The sequence below is a fragment of the Grus americana genome, chromosome 29, assembly GCF_028858705.1.
Source record: "Grus americana isolate bGruAme1 chromosome 29, bGruAme1.mat, whole genome shotgun sequence".
Classification (NCBI taxonomy): domain Eukaryota; kingdom Metazoa; phylum Chordata; class Aves; order Gruiformes; family Gruidae; genus Grus; species Grus americana.
This window is the reverse complement of record NC_072880.1, coordinates 2,285,588-2,312,448: the sequence shown is the minus strand read 5'-3', so window position 1 is coordinate 2,312,448 and position 26,861 is coordinate 2,285,588. Positions and strand designations below refer to the sequence as shown.

Sequence of the window (26,861 nt, the reverse complement as noted above, 5' to 3'; positions counted from 1 at the left end):
CCCTCAGCCCCCCCTGCACCCCCTCTCCTTCTTGCAGACAGCTGGATGGGCAGGAGCTGGGTGATGGTGCTGGCGCCCCGTGGGGCTCCCCAGGGCCCCCCCGGCCCCGTCTGTGCCGTGGGTGACACCACCAGCCCTATCCTCGTCTCCTGGCCGGGGGGGCCCGGGAGGGTGCTGGGGCTGAGGGGCAGCACGAGGCTGCTCGTCATCCCCATGGGCACGGCCGCGGGAACCGGGGGGCTCTGCCAAATGCGATTCAACGCCTCGGGGCCCCCCATCCAGAGGAGCGTGGAGCTGTTCAGGGCTGCGGGTGAGTACGGGGAACATCCCCCCAAGCTGGGTCACCTGTGGGGAAACTGAGGCAGCAGGGATGGCCTGGCCCAGGCTGTGGGGACGGTGGGAGAAGCCAGCCCCTCTCCTTCAGGCAGCTTCACGACGCTCAACACCTCGGTCCTCGCCGGGATCATGGTGGTGCTGCTGCTGCTCAACATCTGCCTTGCCATCTGCTACCTCTGCCGCACCACGCCGATGGGTAAGGAGCATGGCAGGGGTGTGGGGGTGTCCAACCATGTCCCCCACTGTCCCCCACTCTGCTGTCCATCACACTGTCACCCCTCCATCCCCGATCCCCCTCCATCCCTGAGAGCCCTCCATCCCTGATCCCTCTCCATCCCTGATCCCCCTCCATCCATCATCCTGCTCCATCCCCTCTGTCCCCCTCCGTCCCCTCCATCTCCACACTAGGGACACGTCTCCCGGCTCTGTCCCCTGCAGGCCACCAGCCTGGGACCACAGAGCCGCCTGCGCCACGGGAGGATGAGGTGAGGCCGTGCGGCCCCCGCGTGCCCCCAGGCTGGGCTGGCAGGGAGGCAGTGTCCCTCTGCAGGGGACGGGCGCAGCCCCGCTGCTGCCCGGCGGGGAAATTGGGGCTGCGCGGGTGGCTCTGACGCCATCGTCCCCCGCAGGAAGAGCTGCAGTACGCCCAGCTGAGGTTCGCTGCCCCAGCCAGGCGCACGCCCTGACCCGCAGCCGGACGCGGTGACAGCCCCGACCCCAGAGCTCGTCCCTCCGTGCCCGAACCCCCCCGGCATGGCGCTGTTGAACCCCCCCCATCCCGCGGCGCTGGGGCGGCTGCACCCGCTTTGCGGCCAAGGACGAAATAAAGAGGTTTGGGCTTCGGCGGCAGCAGCCTGGCTCGATGGCGCGGTGTGCCCAGCGTGTCCCCCCCAGGGCCTGTCCCCAGGAGCGGGACAGAGCGGGCTGAGTGCTGGGGCCAGACAAGGCCACAGGCTGCTTCCAGCCACACTTCTCCCTTCCAAAAGCCACAGCCCTGGCTCTCACACTCGGCGCCTCCATCCGCCATGCCCTGGGGCAGCAGCTCCCTCTTCCTCCGTGCACCGTCCCTCTGCACAGCTCCCGGGGGCTCCCCACAGAGCCCAAACACGACGGATTTAGAACCCCCCTGGCCCACCACCACTTTCAGGCTGCGACGGTCGGCCTTTGCCATCACCGGCCATGGGATGCTGCGGGAGGGGATGCTGGGGGGCCCGTCCCAGAACCACAGCTCCCGCCCGCTTCTTTTTAGGCTTTCCCTTCCTTAGTTCGACCCACATCAGCTGCACGAACCCCCGGGCGCCTTCGAGGGCTCTGAGCAATGGCGGGTGCTGCCCTCCCCTTCCCCTCCCCTTCCCTGCCAAAAGACCCCTCTGCCTGCAGCACCCACCCGCACGGGGGTTATTGCAGAGCCCCAGGTCGACAGCACCCCACACTGCTGGGGGTGGGAAGGGACCTCTGGAGATCATCTCGTCCATCCCCCCTGCCAGAGCAGGATCACCCAGAGCAGGTCGCACAGGATCACGTCCAGGCGCGTTTGGGATCTCCTCAGAGAAGGGGACTCCACAACCTCTCTGGGCAGCCTGTCCCAGTGCTCGGTCACCCCCAGAGGGAAGAAGCTTCTCCTCGTGTTCAGATGGAACTTCCCGTGTTCCACTTTGTGCCCGTTGCCCCTTGCCCTGTCACTGGGCACCACTGAGAAGAGTCTGGCCCCTTCCTCTAGACACCCGCCCTTTAGATAATTAGCAGCATTGATCAGATCCCCTCTCAGTCTTCTCTTCTCCAGACTAACCAGCCCCGGCTCTCGCAGCCTTCCCTCATACCAGACATGCTCCAGGTCCCTCATCATCCTCGCAGCCCTCCGCTGGACTCTCCCCAGTACTTCCCTGTCCGTCTGGAACTGGGGAGCCCAGCACTGGACGCAAAACTCCAGATGTGGCCTCACCAGGCCAGAGCAGAGGGGCAGGAGAACCTCCCTCGACCTGCTGGCCACGCTCTTCTCAGTGCACCCCAGGACACCGTTGGCCTTCTTGGCTACGAGGGCACACTGCTGGTCATGGAGAGCTTGTTGTCCACCAGGACTCCCAGGTCCTTCTCCGCAGCGCTGCTTCCCGGCAGGTCAACCCCTAACCTCTTGCATGGGGTTATTCCTCCCTGGGTGCAGGACCCTACACTTGCCCGTGTTGAATTTCATTGGGTTCCTCTCCACCCAGCTCTCCAGCCTGTCCAGGTCTCGCTGAATGGCAGCGCAGCCTTCTGCTGTCTCGGCCACTCCTCCCAGTTTGGTATGGTCAGCAAACTTGCTGAGGGTGCGCTCTGTCCCCTGTCCGGGTCCCTGATGAAGATGAACAAGACCGGACCCGGCACTGACCCCTGGGGCACACCACTCGCTACAGGCCTCCAACAAAACTCTGCGCCGCTGATCACAACCCTCTGGGCTCTGCCATTCGGCCACTTCTCTACCCACCCCACTGTCCCCTCATCCAACCCACGCTTTCTAACCTTGCTAACGAGGAGGTTATCAGAGAGACAGTGTCAAAAGCCTTGCTGAAGTCAAGGTAGACAACATCCATTGCTCTCCCCTCATCCACAGAGCGGTCATGCCATCAAAGAAGGCTACCAGATTGGTTCAGGCAGGATATCCTGTTCGTGAATCTATTTTGACCATTCCCGATGATCTTCTCCTCCTCCGCATACTTATTGAGGACCCCCAGCATGAGCTGTTCCGTCACCTTTCTGGGGATGGAAATCAGGCTGACTGGCTTGTCATTGCCCAGGTCCTCTTTCTTGCCCTTTTGGAAGACCAGAGGGACATTGGCTTTTCTCCAGTCCTCAGGCACCTCTCCTGTTCTCCAGCACCTTTCAATGATGATGGAGAGCGGCCTAGCAAAAACATCTGCCAGCTCCCTCAGCATTTCTCGGGGCAGCCCATCAGGGCCCATGGATCTGTGGATGTCCAGATCGCCTAGATGTTCTCTGACCCGATCCTCCTCGAACCAGGGAAGGTCGTCCTTTCGCCAGACTCCCTCTCCTACCTCCAGGGTCTGGGATTCCTGAGGGCCGGCCTTAGCAGCAAAGGCTGAAGCAAAGGCGGCATTCCGTAAATCCGCCTCCTCTGTATCCTCCATCACCAGCGCACCCACCCCATTCAGCAGCGGGCCCACCTTTTCCCCAGTCTTCCTTCTGCTGCTGATGTAGTTGAAAAAGCCCTTCTTGGTGTCCATGCCATCCCCTGCCAGTTTTCATTCCAAGTCGGCCTCAGCCTGCCTTCTTGCATCCCTACATTCTCTGACTACATCCCTATAGTCCTCCGCAGTGCCCTTTTCCACATTCGGGAAACTTCCTTCGTCCCTTGGAGTTTCTCCAGCAGCTCCTTGCCCATCCATGCAGGTCTCCTTCCTCCAAAGCTTGATTTCCTCTTCTTCGGGATGCACCGGGCCTGAGCTCGGGGGAAGCGGTGCTGGAATATCGGCCAGCTCTCCCGGGCCCCCTTACCTTCTAGAGCCCCAACCCAGTTTTCCAAAAGGGAAAAAAAGGCTTTTCGAACTTGGACAATGATCAAAGCCGCACGACAGCCCCTTCTCGCCTGATTTTGCCGCCGGGGCAGGAAAAGGCACCGAAGAGCAACCGCCGGATGAGCACGACGAGCGACTCCTCTCCCTGCGCCGAGGATGCTCCCAGTTCTCCCGGCTGCTCGGTGAAGCCCGGATACCGGCGGGAGCGGCGGGGCTGCAGGTGCCAGCGTGTCTGTGGGTGCTGGGTGGGATGAATGAGGCCGTTTGGGTGGGCTGCTGGAAGCAATTCTGTACTTGAAGGGAGAAGTGTGGCTGGAAGCGGCCTGTGGCCTTCTCTGCCCCCAGCACTCAGCCCGCTCTGTCCCGCTCCTGGGGACAGGCCCTGGGGGGGGACACGGCTCTTGTGAGACCCCCCTGCAGTGCTGCGTCCAGCTCGGGGGTCCCCAGCACAAGAAGGACATGGAGCTGTTGGAGGCCACGAAGCTGATGGGAGGGCTGGAGCACCTCTGCTCTGGAGACAGGCCGAGAGAGTTGGGCTTGTTCAGCCTGGAGAAGAGAAGGCTGCGGGGAGGCCTAATTGCGGCCTTCCACTCCCTGAAGGGGCTACAGGAAAGATGGTGGGGGGCTGTTTGTCAGGGAGTGCAGTGACAGGACAGGGGGGAATGGGTTTCAGCTGAAGGAGGGTCGATTTAGATGAGATGTGAGGCAGAAATCCTTCCCTGTGAGGGTGCTGAGGCCCTGGCACAGGTTGCCCAGAGAGGTTGTGGCTGCCCCTGGCTCCCTGGCAGTGTTCAAGGCCAGGTTGGATGGGGCTTTGGGCAAGCTGGGCTGGTGGAGGGGGTCCCTGCCCATGGCAGGGGTGGGACTGGGTGGGCTGTGAGGTCCCTGCCCACCCAAACCATTCTATGATTCCATGATTCTATGACACGCTGGGCACAACCGCGCCATCGAGCCAGGCTGCTGCCGCCGAAGCCCAAACCTCTTTATTTCGTCCTTGGCCGCAAAGCGGGTGCAGCCGCCCCAGCGCCGCGGGATGGGGGGGGTTCAACAGCGCCATGCCGGGGGGGTTCGGGCACGGAGGGACGAGCTCTGGGGTCGGGGCTGTCACCGCGTCCGGCTGCGGGTCAGGGCGTGCGCCTGGCTGGGGCAGCGAACCTCAGCTGGGCGTACTGCAGCTCTTCCTGCGGGGGACGATGGCGTCAGAGCCACCCGCGCAGCCCCAATTTCCCCGCCGGGCAGCAGTGGGGCTGTGCCCGTCCCCTGCAGAGGGACACTGCCTCCCTGCCAGCCCAGCCCGGGGGCACGCGGGGGCCGCACGGCCTCACCTCATCCTCCCGTGGCGCAGGCGGCTCTGTGGTCCCAGGCTGGTGGCCTGCAGGGGACAGAGCTGGGAGACGTGTCCCTAGTGTGGAGATGGAGGGGACGGAGGGGGACAGAGGGGATGGAGCAGGATGATGGATGGAGGGGGATCAGGGATGGAGAGGGATCAGGGATGGAGGGGTGACAGCGAGATGGACAGGAGAGTGGGGAACAGAGGAGGACATGGTGGGACACCCCCACACCCTTGCCATGCTCCTTACCCATCGGCGTGGTGCGGCGGAGGCAGCGGATGCTGAGGCAGATGATGAGCAGGAGCAGCAGCACCATGGCCCCAGCCGCAAACACAACCCGGGTGTTGAGGATCTTGCAGGTGTCTGAAGGAGAGGGGCTGGCTTCTCCCACCGTCTCCCCCAGGCTGGGCCAGGCCATCCCCGCTGCCTCAGTTTCCCCACGGGTGACCCAGCTTGGGGGGATGTTCCCCGTACTCACCCGCAGCCCTGAACAGCTCCACGCTCCTCTGGATGGGGGGCCCCGAGGCGTTGAATCGCACTTTGCAGAGCCCCCAGGTTCCCGTGTCCGTGCCCATGGGGCTGATGAGCGGCCCCGTGCCGCCCCCCAGCCCCAGCACCCTCCCGGGCCCCCCCGGCCAGGAGACGAGGACAGGGCCGGCGGTGTCACCCACGGCACAGACCGGGCCGGGGGGGCCCTGGGGAGCCCCACGGGGCGCCAGCACCATCACCCAGCTCCTGCCCATCCAGCTGTCTGCAAGAAGGAGAGGGGGTGCAGGGGGGGCTGAGGGGGGCAGGGGCCAGGGAGGTGGGATGGAGGGGCAGAGGGGAGCCAGGGATGGAGGGGAGGCAGGGATGGAGGGGAGCCAGGGGTGGAGGGGTACAGAGCAGGGGGTGGCTGGGATGGAGGATGCTGCAGGAGGACATAGGGTGCGGGTGACAGCAGGGGATGAGGGACATGGGGGTGACATGGGGGTCCCACTCCCTGCCAGTGTCGCCATCCTACCTCCCACCAGCAGCGTGGTGCCGTTGCCGAAATGCAGGTATGACACCATTTGGTAGGCACACAGGTAGAGCCCGATGTCGCTGGGCTGGGCATGGTCAATGTGCAGGGTGACACTTTGCCTCTTGAACTCGCAGGAGAATCTGCTCTTATTCCTGCTCTCGCAATCCAGGAGCAGTTTGGGCCCGTCCCTGCCATCACGCCGCTACCAGAACACGTTGGCTTTACTCTCCATGGCCTCGCTGGCCTCACAGACGATCTCCACCGCATCCCCGTTCTCCACAGTCAGGACGGGCTGGGGCTGGTGCAGCCTCAGCAGCGCTGCCGGGGCTGCGGGAACCAACCGTGGGCTCATTTCCCCCTGCGGCCTCCAGCCCGGCCCCGCCGTAACCCCCGCCGCTGCCGCCCCCCCAGCAGCCACTTGCTCCAAAAAGCCCAGAAATCTCCCCAAAGCAGGGCCTGGCCACCCACCCAGGCAGAGCCACAGCAGCCCCGTGGGGGCCAGCAAGCCCCTGGCCGCCATCGCTGGCCGCTGCTGGCATGGGGGGGCCAGCTGCTTTTCGGGCAATTCTCTGCAGCATTTGATGGCAAGTCTTCCTCCGTCACGGCGAGCAGCTGCACCCACCCCCCTTGTCACCCTCACGCCCCCACAAAACGCCCTTCAAAGGGCCAAAAAAGTGCAAAGCCGTTCCCAGCCCCCAGCCCTGCCGCTGCCTTTCCTGCTGCGGTTCGGCACACCGAGCCCTCGGCCAAAGCGGCGCCCAAAAACAGCACAAAGCCCCATTGCTGGAGGTGGGGGAAGGGGTTTGGTGTCAAGAAACCCTGCAGAAGCGATCAAATACAGCAGCGAGGCTGACCGCAGCCATCTCCAGCGCGAGCAAAGCCTCCAGCTGCTGCAGAACGGCAGAAGGTAGAGATCAGCTATTGCACGACATAGAGCTCCTGCTGGCGTTGGGCTCCTCGGGGGATGAAACCCCCCCTTGCAACACGGAGCTCCCGGAGAGAAAAGCTCCGCGGCAGAAGGGTTTTGGCCAGCATGTGCTACGGGCTCCTGGGGACCCTCCTGCTCCTCCTGCCAGGTACGTGCTTGCTCCAGAAATACCCCGACCCGGCTCACATTTGCTCTTGGCGGGTTTTCTGCCCCAAAATCTTTTTAGTAGATTGGAAAGCCTGAATTGCAGCCAGCCCACCTCAAAGCTGCTCCCCCCGTGCAGGAGGTGTCTCGGCAGAGGGGACGTGGGTCCAGCAAAGCCCGGGGCAGCTCTGGGTGCTCCCTGGACAGACGGCGGAGCTGAGCTGTCGCATCTCGGACTACAGCACCCACGTCAGCTGGTACAAGGAGAAGCCGGACGGCAGTTTGTTCTGGATTTACCAGAGCTCAAACTACTCCCGTCCGAAGGGAAAATACTCAGGGAGGATGAAAAGAGAGCAGGATTTTTCCCTCACCATCAGCTCTGCACAGAGGGAGGACTCCGGGGTTTATTACTGCAGCTCCTCCTCCTTGTACCCCGCGTTTGGGAATGGGACCAGGCTCGTTGTCACCGGTGAGTGTCACCCGGGGGCTGGGGACATCCCTGGGGAGGTTTGTGCCACCCCCCGGCACCCAGTTTCCCTTTTCAGATGCCTCCGAGCCCCGGCTCTCCATCCTGGTGCCCGTCGACGCAGAGGAGCGCGGGCAGCCCCCGGCCAGCTTCCCCCTGCTCTGCCACCTCCACGACATCCCTGCGGGCTGGGACACCGTGCGCTGGCAGCCCGGCGGGGACGTGACGCCGCTGATGGCGGCGGCCGTGGATGAGCACGGTGTCCTCGGCGCCTGGAGCATCGCCTGGGTCCCGGCCGAGCGCTGGGACGGGACTGCGACGTGCACGGCCCTGAAAGGCAGCACGAGCAGCACCGTCAGCGTCATCATCGGTAAAGCACCGGGGGAGGGTAATTAGTGCGTTCCCCCCCACCCCTGCCGGTCCCCCCTTCCATCCACCCCCTGCACCCCAATTCTTCCAGCCTCTCCTCCTTTAGCAAATCCCTACAGCCCAATTCTTCCTCAGGAAGGGGTGGGTTTGGAAATCCCTCACCCCTCTCCCGTCTCCTCGCTGGGATTCCCCTGCCCTGAAAGGCTTTAAACCTGCCCCTTCCCCCTTGCTGGGCCCTGACCGACACCCCCGCCCCTTTTTCAGGGGATTCTGGGCCCTGACCCCCAATTTATGGGGGATGCTGCACCCTGAGACCCCCATTGCAGGGGATTCTGGGCCCTGAGCCCCACTTTATGGGGGATCCTGGACCCTGACACACACCCCCCCCCCTTTCTGGGGCACTCTCAGGCCTGACCCCCCCTTTATAGCAGATTCTCCACCCTTTCATCCCCATTTCAGGGGATTCTCAGCCCTGACCCACTCTCTCCGGGGCATTCTCAGCCCTTTTATCCCCGTTTCAGGGGGTGCTCGGCTCTCCAGAGTGACCAAACCCACCCGCCCCCCTCTATTAACTCTCCTTTCCCCCCCTCCGCAGAAGGATGCCCTTCCTGGCCGCTGGCGCTGGGGCTGTCCTGCGTCTCCCTCCTTTTCCTGCTCCAGCTGACCATCCTGCTCTGCCGTCGGCGTCTGGCCAGAGGTGACCCCCCCACGGCACCCCCCTCGCAGCCCCTTCGCCCCGACTCTCTCCTCGCCACCCCCAGCCACCCACGCTCCCACCCGGGAGGTAAAACCGCTTCCTCAACCCCTGCCCTGAAATAAAGCCGTTTCTTTCCAGCCGCGTAACGCTGCTCTGCTTAGAACCCAACACCTTCACATTCAGAATTCCCTCCGGGGTTTCACTGCGGGGAAAAGAAACCCCTACGAGCTGAGAAAGTTCACTGTGGGCTGGTGGCGGTGGTGCAAACGCTGCTGCATCCCCGCGCTCCTGCCTGGAGCATCCCCCAAAGCGCTGCTGCCTGCTCGGCTCGTCCAAAAGCCGAGGGTAAATCTCGGCGCGGTGTCGGCTCGCACTCACGTCCGGCTGCCGGCAGCACCCAAGGGTTGGGTGTCCCCCCCACACCCTCCTTGGGGGAGCACTGCAGCTCCCCAGCCGGAATTCCAGCCCTTTGCGCGGCAGGAGCAGCTCAGAAGCGGCCCGGCACCTTCAAAAAGCATCACGATTGGGCGCGAGGCTGGGTTTGACACCAAATATTTCATTGTCTGACTCAGAGGGAGCAACTTTTTCACCTCCAAAGCGATTGTGACGGCTGCTCGTAGACGGTGTCACCCCCAAAGCGCCCGGAAAGCTTGTTTCAGTGGTTTAGCAGCTCATGAGCACACCAGCGCTCCGGAAAAAATGCAAAACCCCTGGGGAGCTGCCAAGTGGCGGCAGCGAGGTGGGATGGCACGAGCCAGCGCGCTGTCACCGCCATCTAGTGCCACCACGGCACGGCCCCACCGCCCGCACCCTCCCATTTGGGTGCCCGGAGCAGCTCCGGCACCTCCAGCATCCCAGTTTTTCCCTTCCGGGCAGTGGGGCTGGGGAATGTGGGTGGGAACGTGGGAGGGAATTTGGGGAGGGAGCCCCGTGCCCTGCTCTCACTCCCAACAGTCAGTGGGAATTCCAGCTCCGTGTTGCAAGGGGGGGTTTCATCCCCCGAGGAGCCCAACGCCAGCAGGAGCTCTATGTCGTGCAATAGCTGATCTCTACCTTCTGCCGTTCTGCAGCAGCTGGAGGCTTTGCTCGCGCTGGAGATGGCTGCGGTCAGCCTCGCTGCTGTATTTGATCGCTTCTGCAGGGTTTCTTGACACCAAACCCCTTCCCCCACCTCCAGCAATGGGGCTTTGTGCTGTTTTTGGGCGCCGCTTTGGCCGAGGGCTCGGTGTGCCGAACCGCAGCAGGAAAGGCAGCGGCAGGGCTGGGGGCTGGGAACGGCTTTGCACTTTTTTGGCCCTTTGAAGGGCGTTTTGTGGGGGCGGTGGGTGGCCAGGTGGGTGGGTGCAGCTGCTCGCCATGATGGAGTAAGACTTGCCATCAAATCCTGCAGAGAATTGCCCAAAAAGCAGCGGTGGCGATGGGATTTGGGTTATTTGCCTAAAGCCACGTGCTTGGGAGCAAGCCAGGGTCAGCAGGGTGGACCCAGCCCCAGTTCACTCCTGGCCAGCATCCCCAAAATGCTGAAACCCCCCCAATTTCCCCCCCTCCACGCCTGGTCCCAGGCAATGCCCGGCTTGGGACCTGCAGCATCTGCCCCGGGTTTTGCCTCCATGAACAATTTTCTGTCCGTCTGGGAGGTTTTGGAGGGGGGTTCAGCATCCCTCCAGCCCAGAGCATCGCCCGGGCGGGTTTATTCCCCCAGGATGCTCCAAAGAACCCCGAGTTGTTCTCGGAGGCTTCAAAATGGGGGGGGTGAGGTGCCAGGGATGCTCTGGGACGTGGCGCGTGGCCGAGCGGCCGCCGTGTCCCTGGTAATGAAGCCAGCAGGGTGGGGGGGTGTCGCTGGCCCTGCGGTTTCGGCAGAGGCGGCAGCTCTGCAGAAGGGCTCAGCTCGGGGAGGAGCTGGCCCCGCCATCCCAGCAGCGGCCAGCGATGGCGGCCAGGGGCTTGCTGGCCCCCACGGGGCTGCTGTGGCTCTGCCTGGGTGGGTGGCCAGGCCCTGCTTTGGGGAGATTTCTGGGCTTTTTGGAGCAAGTGGCTGCTGGGGGGGCGGCGGCGGCGGCGGGGGTTACGGCGGGGCCGGGCTGGAGGCCGCAGGGGGAAATGAGCCCACGGTTGGTTCCCGCAGCCCCGGCAGCGCTGCTGAGGCTGCACCAGCCCCAGCCCGTCCTGACTGTGGAGAACGGGGATGCGGTGGAGATCGTCTGCGAGGCCAGCGAGGCCATGGAGCATGAAGCCAATGTGTTCTGGTACCAGCGTGATGGCAGGGATGGGCCCAAACTGCTCCTGGATTGCGAGAGCAGGAATAAGAGCAGATTCTCCTGCGAGTTCAAGAGGCACAGTGCCAGTGCCACACTTCACATTGACCATGCCCGCCCCAACGACACCGGGCTCTACCTGTGTGCCTACCACACAGGCTTGGACTTACATTTCGGCAACGGCACCACGCTGCTGGTGGGAGGTAGGATGGCGACATTGGCAGGGAGTGGGACCCCCATGTCACCCCCATGTCCCTCATCCCCTGCTGTCACCCGCACCCTATGTCCTCCTGCAGCATCCTTCATCCCAGCCACCCCCTGCTCTGTACCCCTCCACCCCTGCCTCCCCTCCACCCCTGGCTCTCCTCCATCCCCTGGCTCCCCTCCATCCCTGGCTCCCCTCTGCCCCTCCATCCCACCTCCCTGGCCCCTGCCCCCCTCAGCCCCCCCTGCACCCCCTCTCCTTCTTGCAGACAGCTGGATGGGCAGGAGCTGGGTCATGGTGCTGGCGCCCCGTGGGGCTCCCCAGGGCCCCCCTGGCCCGGTCTGTGCCGTGGGTGACACCGCCGGCCCTGTCCTCGTCTCCTGGCCGGGGGGGCCCGGGAGGGTGCTGGGGCTGAGGGGCAGCACGGGGCCGCTCATCAGCCCCATGGGCACGGACACGGGAACCAGGGGGCTCTGCCAAGTGCGATTCAACGCCTCGGGGCCCCCCATCCAGAGGAGCGTGGAGCTGTTCAGGGCTGCGGGTGAGTACGGGGAACATCCCCCCAAGCTGGGTCACCCGTGGGGAAACTGAGGCAGCGGGGATGGCCTGGCCCAGGCTGGGGGAGACAGTGGGGGACGGTGGGACAAGGCAGCCCCTCTCCTTTAGGCAGCTGCAAGACCCTCAACACCTGGGCTATGGTTGCGACTGGGGCTGGGGCAGTGCTTCTCCTGCTCATCATCTGCCTCAGCATTTGCTACCTCCGCCGCAGCACGCCGATGGGTAAGGAGCATGGCAGGGGTGTGGGGGTGTCCCATCATGTCCCCCACTGTCCCCCACTCTCCTGTCCATCACACTGTCACCCCTCCATCCCCGATCCCCCTCCATCCCTGATCCCTCTCCATCCCTGATTCCCCTCCATCCCTGATAGCCCTCCATCCCCGATTCCCCTCCATCCCTGATACCCCTCCATCCATCATCCTGCTCCATCCCCTCTGTCCCCCTCCGTCCCCTCCATCTCCACACTCCGGACACGTCTCCCGGCTCTGTCCCCTGCAGGCCACCAGCCTGGGACCACAGAGCCGCCTGTGCCACGGGAGGATGAGGTGAGGCCGTGCGGCCCCCGCGTGCCCCCGGGCTGGGCTGGCAGGGAGGCAGTGTCCCTCTGCAGGGGACGGGCGCAGCCCCGCTGCTGCCCGGCGGGGAAATTGGGGCTGCGCGGCTGGCTCTGACGCCATCGTCCCCCGCAGGAAGAGCTGCAGTACGCCCAGCTGAGGTTCGCTGCCCCAGCCAGGCGCACGCCCTGACCCGCAGCCGGACGCGGTGACAGCCCCGACCCCAGAGCTCGTCCCTCCGTGCCCGAACCCCCCCGGCATGGCGCTGTTGAACCCCCCCCATCCCGCGGCGCTGGGGCGGCTGCACCCGCTTTGCGGCCAAGGACGAAATAAAGAGGTTTGGGCTTCGGCGGCAGCAGCCTGGCTCGATGGCGCGGTGTGCCCAGTGTGTCCCCCCCAGGGCCTGTCCCCAGGAGCGGGACAGAGCAGGCTGAGTGCTGGGGGCAGAGAAGGCCACAGGCCGCTTCCAGCCACACTTCTCCCTTCAAGTACAGAATTGCTTCCAGCAGCCCACCCAAACGGCCTCATTCATCCCACCCAGCACCCACAGACACGCTGGCGCCTGCAGCCCCGCCGCTCCCAGCGGTATCATAGAACCATGGATTGGTCTGGGTGGGCAGGGACCTCACAGCCCACCCAGTCCCACCCCTGCCATGGGCAGGGACCCCCTCCACCAGCCCAGCTTGCCCAAAGCCCCATCCAACCTGGCCTTGAACACTGCCAGGGAGCCAGGGGCAGCCACAGCTTCTCTGGGCACCCTGTGCCAGGGCCTCAGCACCCTCACAGGGAAGAATTTCTGCCTCACATCTCATCTAAATCGACCCTCCTTCAGCTGAAACCCATTCCCCCCTGTCCTGTCACTGCACTCCCTGACAAACAGCCCCCCACCATCTTTCCTGTAGCCCCTTCAGGGAGTGGAAGGCCGCAATTAGGCCTCCCCGCAGCCTTCTCTTCTCCAGGCTGAACAAGCCCAACTCTCTCGGCCTGTCTCCAGAGCAGAGGTGCTCCAGCCCTCCCATCAGCTTCGTGGCCTCCAACAGCTCCATGTCGTTCTTGTGCTGGGGACCCCCGAGCTGGACGCAGCACTGCAGGGGGGTCTCACCAGAGCAGAGCAGAGGGGCAGAATCCCCTCCCTCGAGCTGCTGGTCACGCTGCTGGACACGCAGCCCAGGAGACAGATGGCTTTCTGGGCTGCCAGCGCACCTTGCTGGGTCATGTTGAGCTTCTCGTCAATCAATACCCCCAAGTCCTTCGCCGCAGGGCTGCTCTCCATCCATTCCCCACCCAGCCTGGAGTTATCCGGGCTTCACCGAGCAGCCGGGAGAACGGGGAGCATCCTCGGAGCAAGGAGAGGAGTTGCTCATCGTGCTCATCCGGCGGTTGCTCTTCGGTGCATTTTCCTGCCCCTGGAGCAAAATCAGGTGAGAAGGGGCTGTCGTACGGCTTTGGTCATTCTCCAACTTCGAAAAGCCTTTTTTCCCCGATTCACAGCAATTTCGGATGGCTGCTGTACAGGGCACCACAAGGCACAACCTGACCTCAATCCCAGACCTCAGTCGCTCACCCCGCAATCAGGACATTCCTTATTTTTCCGCCACCCCTCATTGCTAGCCAACATCCCCTCCCTCCCCCCAGGTGCTTACAGCCTTCCTCCTCCTCCTCCTCCTGCTCCTCCTGCTCCTCCAAGCGCAGCAGAGAAACCCATCAGGACAGAAAGCCAAGGTTATTTCCTTGCCAGCCCCACTGCCCTGAAGGGAAAAACTGGGATGCTGGAGGTGCCGGAGCTGCTCCGGGCACCCAAATGGGAGGGTGCGGGCGGTGGGGCCGTGCCGTGGTGGCACTAGATGGCGGTGACAGCGCGCTGGCTCGTGCCATCCCACCTCGCTGCCGCCACTTGGCAGCTCCCCAGGGGTTTTGCATTTTTTCCGGAGCGCTGGTGTGCTCATGAGCTGCTAAACCACTGAAACAAGCTTTCCGGGCGCTTTGGGGGTGACACCGTCTACGAGCAGCCGTCACAATCGCTTTGGAGGTGATCAATGACTGGGGGGGGCTGACCCAGGCTGGAGGCCGGGTGCCCCCCAAAGCCGCTCTGTCACCCCCTTCCTCAGCTGGGCAGGGGGGAGAAAATACAAGGAGAGGCTGGTGGGTGGAGATCAAGATGGGGAGACATGGGTCAGCAATTACCCTCACAGGCAACACAGACTCACCTGAGAAGGAATTCATCTAATTTATTACCCAGAACAGAGAGTGGAGCAATGAGAAACAAAGCCGAACCTTAGAACGGCTCCCCCCACCCCTCCCTTCTCCCCAGACTTCATCCCCAATTCTCTCCCTCCTCCCCCTCAGCAGCACAGGGGGACGGGGAATAGGGGTTGTGGTCAGTTCATCACACGGTGTCTCTGCCGCTCCTTCCTCCTCAGGGCAGGACTCCTCACACTCCTCGCTGCTCCAGCGTGGGGTCCCTCCCACGGCAGACACTCCTCCACGCACTTCTCCAGCGTGAGTCCTTCCCACGGGCTGCGGTTCTTCACCAACTGCTCCAGCGTGGGGTCTTCATGGGCTGCGGGGGAATCTCTGCTCCCCATCATCATCCTCCACGGGCTGCGTCGCTGATGAGCTCAGCCTTGGCCAGCGGCGGGTCCGTCTTGGAGCCGGCCGGCATCGGCTCGATGGGACATGGGGGAAGCTTCTGGCAGCTTCTTGCAGAAGCCACCCCTGTAGCCCCGCCGCTACCAAAAGCTTGCCACGCAAACCCAAAACAATGAATTCAAAAAATTCTGCTAAAAACCCTCCCCAAAAGGCTGGAAAATATCTGACGGGAATCTTCCCAGGGCTGGTGCTCAAATCCTGTCGGAAAAGATTACGGTGAAAAAACCCTCCTGGCTCTTTGCGGGTGATGCTGGGGACTGGTGCTCGCGGTGGCAAAAGTTGGTCCCTCCGACTCGAAAAAAAGCAGAGCAGCGTTACGCGGCTGGAAAGAAACGGCTTTATTTCAGGGCAGGGGTTGAGGAAGCGGTTTTACCTCCCGGGTGGGTCTCCCGGGTGGGAGCGTGGGTGGCTGGGGGTGGCGAGGAGAGAGTCGGGGCGAAGGGGCTGCGAGGGGGGTGCCGTGGGGGGGTCACCTCTGGCCAGACGCCGACGGCAGAGCAGGATGGTCAGCTGGAGCAGGAAAAGGAGGGAGACGCAGGACAGCCCCAGCGCCAGCGGCCAGGAAGGGCATCCTTCTGCGGAGGGGGGGAAAGGAGAGTTAATAGAGGGGGGAGGGTGGGTTTGGTCACTCTGGAGAGCCGAGCACCCCCTGAAACGGGGATAAAAGGGCTGAGAATGCCCCGGAGAGAGTGGGTCAGGGCTGAGAATCCCCTGAAATGGGGATGAAAGGGTGGAGAATCTGCTATAAAGGGGGGGTCAGGCCTGAGAGTGCCCCAGAAAGGGGGGGGGGTGTGTGTCAGGGTCCAGGATCCCCCATAAAGTGGGGCTCAGGGCCCAGAATCCCCTGCAATGGGGGTCTCAGGGTGCAGCATCCCCCATAAATTGGGGCTCAGGGCCCAGAATCCCCTGAAAAAGGGGCGGGGGTGTCGGTCAGGGCCCAGCAAGGGGGAAGGGGCAGGTTTAAAGCCTTTCAGGGCAGGGGAATCCCAGCGAGGAGACGGGAGAGGGGTGAGGGATTTCCAAACCCACCCCTTCCTGAGGAAGAATTGGGCTGTAGGGATTTGCTAAAGGAGGAGAGGCTGGAAGAATTGGGGTGCAGGGGGTGGATGGAAGGGGGGACCGGCAGGGGTGGGGGGGAACGCACTAATTACCCTCCCCCGGTGCTTTGCCGATGATGACGCTGACGGTGCTGCTCGTGCTGCCTTTCAGGGCCGTGCACGTCGCAGTCCCGTCCCAGCGCTCGGCCGGGACCCAGGCGATGCTCCAGGCGCCGAGGACACCGTGCTCATCCACGGCCGCCGCCATCAGTGGCGTCACGTCCCCGCCGGGCTGCCAGCGCACGGTGTCCCAGCCCGCAGGGATGTCGTGGAGGTGGCAGAGCAGGGGGAAGCTGGCCGGGGGCTGCCCGCGCTCCTCTGCGTCGACGGGCACCAGGATGGAGAGCCGGGGCTCGGTGGCATCTGAAAAGGGAAACTGGGTGCCGGGGGGTGGCACAAACCTCCCCAGGGATGTCCCTAGCCCCTGGGTGACACTCACTGGTGACAACGAGCCTGGTCCCATTCCCAAACGCGGGGTGCAAGGAGGAGGAGCTGCAGTAATAAACCCCGGAGTCCTCCCTCTGTGCAGAGCTGATGGTGAGGGAAAACTCCTGCCATGTTTTCTTCCTCCCTGAGTATTTTCCGTTCACAGTGAAGTAAGTGAAGCTCTGGTAAATCCAGAACAAACTGCCATCCAGCTTCTCCTTGTACCAGCTGACGTGGGTGCTGTAGTCCGAGATGCGACAGCTCAGCTCCGCCGTCTGTCCAGGGAGCACCCAGAGCTGCCCCGGGCTTTGCTGGACCCACGTCCCCTCTGCCGAGACACCTCCTGCACGGGGGGAGCAGCTTTGAGGTGGGCTGGCTGCAATTCAGGCTTTCCAATCTACTAAAAAGATTTTGGGGCAGAAAACCCGCCAAGAGCAAATGTGAGCCGGGTCGGGGTATTTCTGGAGCAAGCACGTACCTGGCAGGAGGAGCAGGAGGGTCCCCAGGAGCCCGTAGCACATGCTGGCCAAAACCCTTCTGCCGCGGAGCTTTTCTCTCCGGGAGCTCCGTGTTGCAAGGGGGGGTTTCATCCCCCGAGGAGCCCAACGCCAGCAGGAGCTCTATGTCGTGCAATAGCTGATCTCTACCTTCTGCCGTTCTGCAGCAGCTGGAGGCTTTGCTCGCGCTGGAGATGGCTGCGGTCAGCCTCGCTGCTGTATTTGATCGCTTCTGCAGGGTTTCTTGACACCAAACCCCTTCCCCCACCTCCAGCAATGGGGCTTTGTGCTGTTTTTGGGCGCCGCTTTGGCCGAGGGCTCGGTGTGCCAAACCGCAGCAGGAAAGGCAGCGGCAGGGCTGGGGGCTGGGAACGGCTTTGCACTTCTTTGGCCCTTTGAAGGGCGTTTTGTGGGGGCGTGAGGGTGACAAGGGGGGTGGGTGCAGCTGCTCGCCATGACGGAGGAAGACTTGCCATCAAATGCTGCAGAGAATTGCCCGAAAAGCAGCTGGCCCCCCCATGCCAGCAGCGGCCAGCGATGGCGGCCAGGGGCTTGCTGGCCCCCACGGGGCTGCTGTGGCTCTGCCTGGGTGGGTGGCCAGGCCCTGCTTTGGGGAGATTTCTGGGCTTTTTGGAGCAAGTGGCTGCTGGGGGGGCGGTGGCGGCGGCGGCGGCGGGGGTTACGGTGGGGCCGGGCTGGAGGCCGCAGGGGGAAATGAGCCCACGGTTGGTTCCCGCAGCCCCGGCAGCGCTGCTGAGGCTGCACCAGCCCCAGCCCGTCCTGACTGTGGAGAACGGGGATGCGGTGGAGATCGTCTGCGAGGCCAGCGAGGCCATGGAGAGTAAAGCCAACATGTTGTGGTACCGGCGTGACAGAGGGGACCGTCCCAAACTGCTCCTGAACTGCCAGAAAGGGGGAAAGCAGCGATTCTTCTGCGAGTTCAAGAGGCAAAGTGTCACCCTGAGCATCAACCCTGCCCAGCCCAGCGACACCGGGCTCTACCTGTGTGCCTACTACAGGGCCTGGAACCTGCATTTCGGCAACGGCACCACGCTGCTGGTGGGAGGTAGGATGGCGACATTGGCAGGGAGTGGGACCCCCATGTCACCCCCATGTCCCTCATCCCCTGCTGTCACCCGCACCCTATGTCCTCCTGCAGCATCCTCCATCCCATCCACCCCCTGCTCTGTACCCCTCCATCCCTGGCTCCCCTCCATCCCCTGGGTCCCTTCAATCCCCCCCACCCCGGCCTCCCCTGCACCCCCTCTCCTTCTTGCAGACAGCTGGATGGGCAGGAGCTGGGTGATGGTGCTGGCGCCCCGTGGGGCTCCCCAGGGCCCCCCCGGCCCCGTCTGTGCCGTGGGTGACACCGCCGGCCCTGTCCTCGTCTCCTGGCCGGGGGGGCCCAGGAGGGTGCTGGGGCTGGGGGGCGGCACGAGGCTGCTCGTCATCCCCATGGGCACGGACATGGGAACCGGGGGGCTCTGCCAAGTGCGATTCAATGCCTCGGGGCCCCCCATCCAGAGGAGCGTGGAGCTGTTCAGGGCTGCGGGTGAGTACGGGGAACATCCCCCCAAGCTGGGTCACCCGTGGGGAAACTGAGGCAGCAGGGATGGCCTGGCCCAGGCTGGGGGGACGGTGGGGGCATGGTGGGACAATCCAGTCCCTTTCCCTCAGGCAGGTGCAACACCACCATAACTGGGATCCTGGTTGTGGCTGGGGCCTGGGTGCTGCTGCTCCTGCTCGGCATCTGCCTCAGCATTTGCTACCTCCGCCGCAGCACGCCGATGGGTAAGGAGCATGGCAGGGGTGTGGGGGTGTCCCACCATGTCCCCCGCTGTCCCCCACTCTCCTGTCCATCTCGCTGTCAGCCCTTCATCCCTGATCCCCCTCCATCGCTGATCCCCCTCCATCCCTCATCCTGCTCCATCCCCTCTGTCCCCCTCCGTCCCCTCCATCTCCACACTAGGGACACGTCTCCCGGCTCTGTCCCCTGCAGGCCACCAGCCTGGGACCACAGAGCCACCTGCGCCACGGGAGGATGAGGTGAGGCCATGCGGCCCCCGCGTGCCCCCGGGCTGGGCTGGCAGGGAGGCAGTGTCCCTCTGCAGGGGACGGGCGCAGCCCCGCTGCTGCCCGGCGGGGAAATTGGGGCTGCGCGGCTGGCTCTGACGCCATCGTCCCCCGCAGGAAGAGCTGCAGTACGCCCAGCTGAGGTTCGCTGCCCCAGCCAGGCGCACGCCCTGACCCGCAGCCGGACGCGGTGACAGCCCCGACCCCAGAGCTCGTCCCTCCGTGCCCGAACCCCCCCGGCATGGCGCTGTTGAACCCCCCCCATCCCGCGGCGCTGGGGCGGCTGCACCCGCTTTGCGGCCAAGGACAAAATAAAGAGGTTTGGGCTTCGGCGGCAGCAGCCTGGCTCGATGGCGCGGTTGTGCCCAGCGTGTCATAGAATCATGGAATCATAGAATGGTTTGGGTGGGCAGGGACCTCACAGCCCACCCAGTCCCACCCCTGCCATGGGCAGGGACACCCTCCACCAGCCCAGCTTGCCCAAAGCCCCATCCAACCTGGCCTTGAACACTGCCAGGGAGCCAGGGGCAGCCACAACCTCTCTGGGCAACCTGTGCCAGGGCCTCAGCACCCTCACAGGGAAGAATTTCTGCCTCACATCTCATCTAAATCGACCCTCCTTCAGCTGAAACCCATTCCCCCTTGTCCTGTCACTGCACTCCCTGACAAACAGCCCCCCACCATCTTTCCTGTAGCCCCTTCAGGGAGTGGAAGGCCGCAATTAGGCCTCCCCGCAGCCTTCTCTTCTCCAGGCTGAACAAGCCCAACTCTCTCGGCCTGTCTCCAGAGCAGAGGTGCTCCAGCCCTCCCATCAGCTTCGTGGCCTCCAACAGCTCCATGTCCTTCTTGTGCTGGGGACCCCCGAGCTGGACGCAGCACTGCAGGGGGGTCTCACAAGAGCCGTGTCCCCCCCAGGGCCTGTCCCCAGGAGCGGGACAGAGCGGGCTGAGTGCTGGGGGCAGAGAAGGCCACAGGCCGCTTCCAGCCACACTTCTCCCTTCAAGTACAGAATTGCTTCCAGCAGCCCACCCAAACGGCCTCATTCATCCCACCCAGCACCCACAGACACGCTGGCGCCTGCAGCCCCGCCGCTCCGCCGGTATCCGGGCTTCACCGAGCAGCCGGGAGAACTGGGAGCATCCTCGGCGCAGGGAGAGGAGTCGCTCGTCGTGCTCATCCGGCGGTTGCTCTTCGGTGCCTTTTCCTGCCCCGGCGGCAAAATCAGGCGAGAAGGGGCTGTCGTGCGGCTTTGATCATTGTCCAAGTTCGAAAAGCCTTTTTTTCCCTTTTGGAAAACTGGGTTGGGGCTCTAGAAGGTAAGGGGGCCCGGGAGAGCTGGCCGATATTCCAGCACCGCTTCCCCCGAGCTCAGGCCCGGTGCATCCCGAAGAAGAGGAAATCAAGCTTTGGAGGAAGGAGACCTGCATGGATGGGCAAGGAGCTGCTGGAGAAACTCCAAGGGACGAAGGAAGTTTCCCGAATGTGGAAAAGGGCACTGCGGAGGACTATAGGGATGTAGTCAGAGAATGTAGGGATGCAAGAAGGCAGGCTGAGGCCGACTTGGAATGAAAACTGGCAGGGGATGGCATGGACACCAAGAAGGGCTTTTTCAACTACATCAGCAGCAGAAGGAAGACTGGGGAAAAGGTGGGCCCGCTGCTGAATGGGGTGGGTGCGCTGGTGATGGAGGATACAGAGGAGGCGGATTTACGGAATGCCGCCTTTGCTTCAGCCTTTGCTGCGAAGGCCGGCCCTCAGGAATCCCAGACCCTGGAGGTAGGAGAGGGAGTCTGGCGAAAGGACGACCTTCCCTGGTTCGAGGAGGATCGGGTCAGAGAACATCTAGGCGATCTGGACATCCACAGATCCATGGGCCCTGATGGGCTGCCCCGAGAAATGCTGAGGGAGCTGGCAGATGTTTTTGCTAGGCCGCTCTCCATCATCATTGAAAGGTGCTGGAGAACAGGAGAGGTGCCTGAGGACTGGAGAAAAGCCAATGTCCCTCTGGTCTTCCAAAAGGGCAAGAAAGAGGACCTGGGCAATGACAAGCCAGTCAGCCTGATTTCCATCCCCAGAAAGGTGACGGAACAGCTCATGCTGGGGGTCCTCAATAAGTATGCGGAGGAGGAGAAGATCATCGGGAATGGTCAAAATAGATTCACGAACAGGATATCCTGCCTGAACCAATCTGGTAGCCTTCTTTGATGGCATGACCGCTCTGTGGATGAGGGGAGAGCAATGGATGTTGTCTACCTTGACTTCAGCAAGGCTTTTGACACTGTCTCTCTGATAACCTCCTCGTTAGCAAGGTTAGAAAGCGTGGGTTGGATGAGGGGACAGTGGGGTGGGTAGAGAAGTGGCCGAATGGCAGAGCCCAGAGGGTTGTGATCAGCGGCGCAGAGTTTTGTTGGAGGCCTGTAGCGAGTGGTGTGCCCCAGGGGTCAGTGCCGGGTCCGGTCTTGTTCATCTTCATCAGGGACCCGGACAGGGGACAGAGCGCACCCTCAGCAAGTTTGCTGACCATACCAAACTGGGAGGAGTGGCCGAGACAGCAGAAGGCTGCGCTGCCATTCAGCGAGACCTGGACAGGCTGGAGAGCTGGGTGGAGAGGAACCCAATGAAATTCAACACAGGCAAGTGTAGGGTCCTGCACCCAGGGAGGAATAACCCCATGCAAGAGGTTAGGGGTTGACCTGCCGGGAAGCAGCGCTGCAGAGAAGGACCTGGGAGTCCTGGTGGACAACAAGCTCTCCATGACCAGCAGTGTGCCCGCGTAGCCAAGAAGGCCAATGGTGTCCTGGGGTGCACTGAGAAGAGCGTGGCCAGCAGGTCGAGGGAGGTTCTCCTGCCCCTCTGCTCTGGCCTGGTGAGGCCACATCTGGAGTTTTGCATCCAGTGCTGGGCTCCCCAGTTCCAGACGGACAGGGAAGTACTGGGGAGAGTCCAGCGGAGGGCTGCGAGGATGATGAGGGACCTGGAGCATGTCTGGTATGAGGAAAGGCTGCGAGAGCCGGGGCTGGTTAGTCTGGAGAAGAGAAGACTGAGAGGGGATCTGATCAATGCTGCTAATTATCTAAAGGGCGGGTGTCTAGAGGAAGGGGCCAGACTCTTCTCAGTGGTGCCCAGCGACAGGGCAAGGGGCAACGGGCACAAAGTGGAACACGGGAAGTTCCATCTGAACACGAGGAGAAGCTTCTTCCCTCTGGGGGTGACCGAGCGCTGGGACAGGCTGCCCAGAGAGGTTGTGGAGTCCCCTTCTCTGAGGAGATCCCAAACGCGCCTGGACGTGATCCTGTGCGACCTGCTCTGGGTGATCCTGCTCTGGCAGGGGGGATGGACGAGATGATCTCCAGAGGTCCCTTCCCACCCCCAGCAGTGTGGGGTGCTGTCGACCTGGGGCTCTGCAATAACCCCCGTGCGGGTGGGTGCTGCAGGCAGAGGGGTCTTTTGGCAGGGAAGGGGAGGGGAAGGGGAGGGCAGCACCCGCCATTGCTCAGAGCCCTCGAAGGCGCCCGGGGGTTCGTGCAGCTGACGTGGGTCGAACTGAGGAAGGGAAAGCCTAAAAAGAAGCGGGCGGGAGCTGTGGTTCTGGGACGGGCCCCCCAGCATCCCCTCCCGCAGCATCCCATGGCCGGTGATGGCAAAGGCCGACCGTCGCAGACTGAAAGTGGTGGTGGGCCAGGGGGGTTCTAAATCCGTCGTGTTTGGGCTCTGTGGGGAGCCCCCGGGAGCTGTGCAGAGGGACGGTGCACGGAGGAAGAGGGAGCTGCTGCCCCAGGGCATGGCGGATGGAGGCGCCGAGTGTGAGAGCCAGGGCTGTGGCTTTTGGAAGGGAGAAGTGTGGCTGGAAGCAGCCTGTGGCCTTGTCTGGCCCCAGCACTCAGCCCGCTCTGTCCCGCTCCTGGGGACAGGCCCTGGGGGGGACACGCTGGGCACACCGCGCCATCGAGCCAGGCTGCTGCCGCTGAAGCCCAAACCTCTTTATTTCGTCCTTGGCCGCAAAGCGGGTGCAGCCGCCCCAGCGCCGCGGGATGGGGGGGGTTCAACAGCGCCATGCCGGGGGGGTTCGGGCACGGAGGGACGAGCTCTGGGGTCGGGGCTGTCACCGCGTCCGGCTGCGGGTCAGGGCGTGCGCCTGGCTGGGGCAGCGAACCTCAGCTGGGCGTACTGCAGCTCTTCCTGCGGGGGACGATGGCGTCAGAGCCACCCGCGCAGCCCCAATTTCCCCGCCGGGCAGCAGCGGGGCTGCGCCTGTCCCCTGCAGAGGGACACTGCCTCCCTGCCAGCCCAGCCCGGGGGCACGCGGGGGCCGCACGGCCTCACCTCATCCTCCCGTGGCGCAGGCGGCTCTGTGGTCCCAGGCTGGTGGCCTGCAGGGGACAGAGCCGGGAGACGTGTCCCTAGCGTGGAGATGGAGGGGACGGAGGGGGACAGAGGGGATGGAGCAGGATGAGGGATGGAGGGGGATCGGGGATGGAGGGGGATAAGGGATGAAGGGCTGACAGTGTGATGGACAGGAGAGTGGGGGACAGTGGGGGACATGGTGGGACACCCCCACACCCCTGCCATGCTCCTTACCCATCGGCGTGGTGCGGCGGAGGCAGCGGATGCTGAGGCAGATGATGAGCAGGAGCAGCAGCACCATGGCCCCAGCCACAACCGCAACCCAGGTGTTGAGGGTCTTGCAGGTGTCTGAAAGAGAGAGGGGCTGGCTCGTCCCACCGTCTCCACAGCCTGGGACAGGCCATCCCCGCTGCCTCAGTTTCCCCACGGGTGACCCAGCTTGGGGGGATGTTCCCCGTACTCACCCGCAGCCCTGAACAGCTCCACGCTCCTCTGGATGGGGGGCCCCGAGGCGTTGAATCGCACTTGGCAGAGCCCCCCGGTTCCCGTGTCCGTGCCCATGGGGCTGATGAGCGGCCCCGTGCTGCTCCTCAGCCCCAGCACCCTCCCGGGCCCCCCCGGCCAGGAGACGAGGACAGGGCCGGCGGTGTCACCCACGGCACAGACGGGGCCGGGGGGGCCCTGGGGAGCCCCACGGGGCGCCAGCACCATCACCCAGCTCCTGCCCATCCAGCTGTCTGCAAGAAGGAGAGGAGGTGCAGGGGAGGCCGGGGTGGGGGGGATTGAAGGGACCCAGGGGATGGAGGGGAGCCAGGGATGGAGGGGTACAGAGCAGGGGGTGGATGGGATGGAGGATGCTGCAGGAGGACATAGGGTGCGGGTGACAGCAGGGGATGAGGGACATGGGGGTGACATGGGGGTCCCACTCCCTGCCAATGTCGCCATCCTACCTCCCACCAGCAGCGTGGTGCCGTTGCCGAAATGCAGGTACGAGAATTTTTTGTAGGCACACAGGTAGAGCCCGGTGTCGTTGGGGCGGGCATGGTCGATGTGAAGTGTGGCACTGGCACTGTGCCTCTTGAACTCGCAGGAGAATCTGCTCTTATTCCTGCTCTCGCAATCCAGGAGCAGTTTGGGCCCGTCCCTGCCATCACGCTGGTACCACAACACGTTGGCTTTACTCTCCATGGCCTCGCTGGCCTCACAGACGATCTCCACCGCATCCCCGTTCTCCACAGTCAGGACAGGCTGGGGCTGGTGCAGCCTCAGCAGCGCTGCCGGGGCTGCGGGAACCAACCGTGGGCTCATTTCCCCCTGCGGCCTCCAGCCCGGCCCCGCCGTAACCCCCGCCGCCGCCGCCGCCGCCGCCCCCCCAGCAGCCACTTGCTCCAAAAAGCCCAGAAATCTCCCCAAAGCAGGGCCTGGCCACCCACCCAGGCAGAGCCACAGCAGCCCCGTGGGGGCCAGCAAGCCCCTGGCCGCCATCGCTGGCCGCTGCTGGGATGGCGGGGCCAGCTCCTCCCCGAGCTGAGCCCTTCTGCAGAGCTGCCGCCTCTGCCGAAACCGCAGGGCCAGCGACACCCCCCCACCCTGCTGGCTTCATTACCAGGGACACGGCGGCCGCTCGGCCACGCGCCACGTCCCAGAGCATCCCTGGCACCTCAGCCCCCCCCATTTTGAAGCCTCCGAGAACAACTCGGGGTTCTTTGGAGCATCCTGGGGGAATAAACCCGCCCGGGCGATGCTCTGGGCTGGAGGGATGCTGAACCCCCCTCCAAAACCTCCCAGACGGACAGAAAATTGTTCATGGAGGCAAAACCCGGGGCAGATGCTGCACGTCCCAAGCCGGGCATTGCCTGGGACCAGGCGTGGAGGGGGGGAAATTGGGGGAGTTTCAGCATTTTGGGGATGCTGGCCAGGAGTGAACTGGGGCTGGGTCCACCCTGCTGACCCTGGCTCGCTTCCAGGCACGTGGCTTTAGGCAAATAACCCAAATCCCATCACCACCGCTGCTTTTTGGGCAATTCTCTGCAGGATTTGATGGAAAGTCTTCCTCCATCATGGCGAGCAGCTGCACCCACCCACCTGGCCACCCACCGCCCCCACAAAACGCCCTTCAAAGGGCCAAAAAAGTGCAAAGCCGTTCCCAGCCCCCAGCCCTGCCGCTGCCTTTCCTGCTGCGGTTCGGCACACCGAGCCCTCGGCCAAAGCGGCGCCCAAAAACAGCACAAAGCCCCATTGCTGGAGGTGGGGGAAGGGGTTTGGTGTCAAGAAACCCTGCAGAAGCGATCAAATACAGCAGCGAGGCTGACCGCAGCCATCTCCAGCGCGAGCAAAGCCTCCAGCTGCTGCAGAACGGCAGAAGGTAGAGATCAGCTATTGCACGACATAGAGCTCCTGCTGGCGTTGGGCTCCTCGGGGGATGAAACCCCCCCTTGCAACACGGAGCTGGAATTCCCACTGACTGTTGGGAGTGAGAGCAGGGCACGGGGCTCCCTCCCCAAATTCCCTCCCACGTTCCCACCCACATTCCCCAGCCCCACTGCCCTGAAGGGAAAAACTGGGATGCTGGAGGTGCCGGAGCTGCTCCGGGCACCCAAATGGGAGGGTGCGGGCGGTGGGGCCGTGCCGTGGTGGCACTAGATGGCGGTGACAGCGCGCTGGCTCGTGCCATCCCACCTCGCTGCCGCCACTTGGCAGCTCCCCAGGGGTTTTGCATTTTTTCCGGAGCGCTGGTGTGCTCATGAGCTGCTAAACCACTGAAACAAGCTTTCCGGGCGCTTTGGGGGTGACACCGTCTACGAGCAGCCGTCACAATCGCTTTGGAGGTGAAAAAGTTGCTCCCTCTGAGTCAGACAATGAAATATTTGGTGTCAAACCCAGCCTCGCGCCCAATCGTGATGCTTTTTGAAGGTGCCGGGCCGCTTCTGAGCTGCTCCTGCCGCGCAAAGGGCTGGAATTCCGGCTGGGGAGCTGCAGTGCTCCCCCAAGGAGGGTGTGGGGGGGACACCCAACCCTTGGGTGCTGCCGGCAGCCGGACGCGAGTGCGAGCCGACACCGCGCCGAGATTTACCCTCGGCTTTTGGACGAGCCGAGCAGGCAGCAGCGCTTTGGGGGATGCTCCAGGCAGGAGCGCGGGGATGCAGCAGCGTTTGCACCACCGCCACCAGCCCACAGTGAACTTTCTCAGCTCGTAGGGGTTTCTTTTCCCCGCAGTGAAACCCCGGAGGGAATTCTGAATGTGAAGGTGTTGGGTTCTAAGCAGAGCAGCGTTACGCGGCTGGAAAGAAACGGCTTTATTTCAGGGCAGGGGTTGAGGAAGCGGTTTTACCTCCCGGGTGGGTCTCCCGGGTGGGAGCGTGGGTGGCTGGGGGTGGCGAGGAGAGAGTCGGGGCGAAGGGGCTGCGCGGGGGG

The 26,861-nt window shown here is 63.6% G+C and overlaps 3 protein-coding genes and 1 long non-coding RNA gene across 4 annotated transcripts; 2 read left to right on the top strand and 2 right to left on the bottom strand.

Moving 5' to 3' along the window:
- Positions 1 to 4,721: 4,721 nt before the first annotated feature.
- On the bottom strand, positions 4,722 to 5,505 carry LOC129197765 (uncharacterized). The gene is made up of 3 exons (XR_008574377.1): positions 5,429 to 5,505; positions 5,174 to 5,220; positions 4,722 to 5,029 (listed from the first exon to the last, which is right to left on the bottom strand). It is a non-coding gene; the product is annotated as an uncharacterized LOC129197765 (long non-coding RNA).
- Positions 5,506 to 6,905: 1,400 nt separating this feature from the next.
- LOC129197507 (M1-specific T cell receptor beta chain-like) lies at positions 6,906 to 8,370 on the top strand. Its single transcript, XM_054805997.1, has 4 exons — positions 6,906 to 7,258; positions 7,394 to 7,723; positions 7,800 to 8,090; positions 8,354 to 8,370. The coding sequence occupies exons 1-4, from the start codon at positions 7,147 to 7,149 to the stop codon at positions 8,368 to 8,370; spliced, it is 750 nt and encodes a 249-aa protein (XP_054661972.1). The 5' UTR covers positions 6,906 to 7,146.
- A 2,316-nt stretch (positions 8,371 to 10,686) lies between these two features.
- LOC129197506 (uncharacterized) lies at positions 10,687 to 12,553 on the top strand. Its single transcript, XM_054805995.1, has 5 exons — positions 10,687 to 10,770; positions 10,915 to 11,328; positions 11,518 to 11,790; positions 12,306 to 12,352; positions 12,497 to 12,553. Exons 1-5 carry the CDS (start codon positions 10,719 to 10,721, stop codon positions 12,551 to 12,553), a joined length of 843 nt encoding a protein of 280 aa, XP_054661970.1. The 5' UTR covers positions 10,687 to 10,718.
- Positions 12,554 to 15,201: 2,648 nt separating this feature from the next.
- Positions 15,202 to 17,330, bottom strand: LOC129197702 (uncharacterized). Its single transcript, XM_054806389.1, has 5 exons — positions 17,012 to 17,330; positions 16,547 to 16,876; positions 16,162 to 16,470; positions 15,384 to 15,585; positions 15,202 to 15,208 (listed from the first exon to the last, which is right to left on the bottom strand). The coding sequence occupies exons 1-5, from the start codon at positions 17,121 to 17,123 to the stop codon at positions 15,202 to 15,204; spliced, it is 960 nt and encodes a 319-aa protein (XP_054662364.1). The 5' UTR covers positions 17,124 to 17,330.
- Positions 17,331 to 26,861: the final 9,531 nt, after the last annotated feature.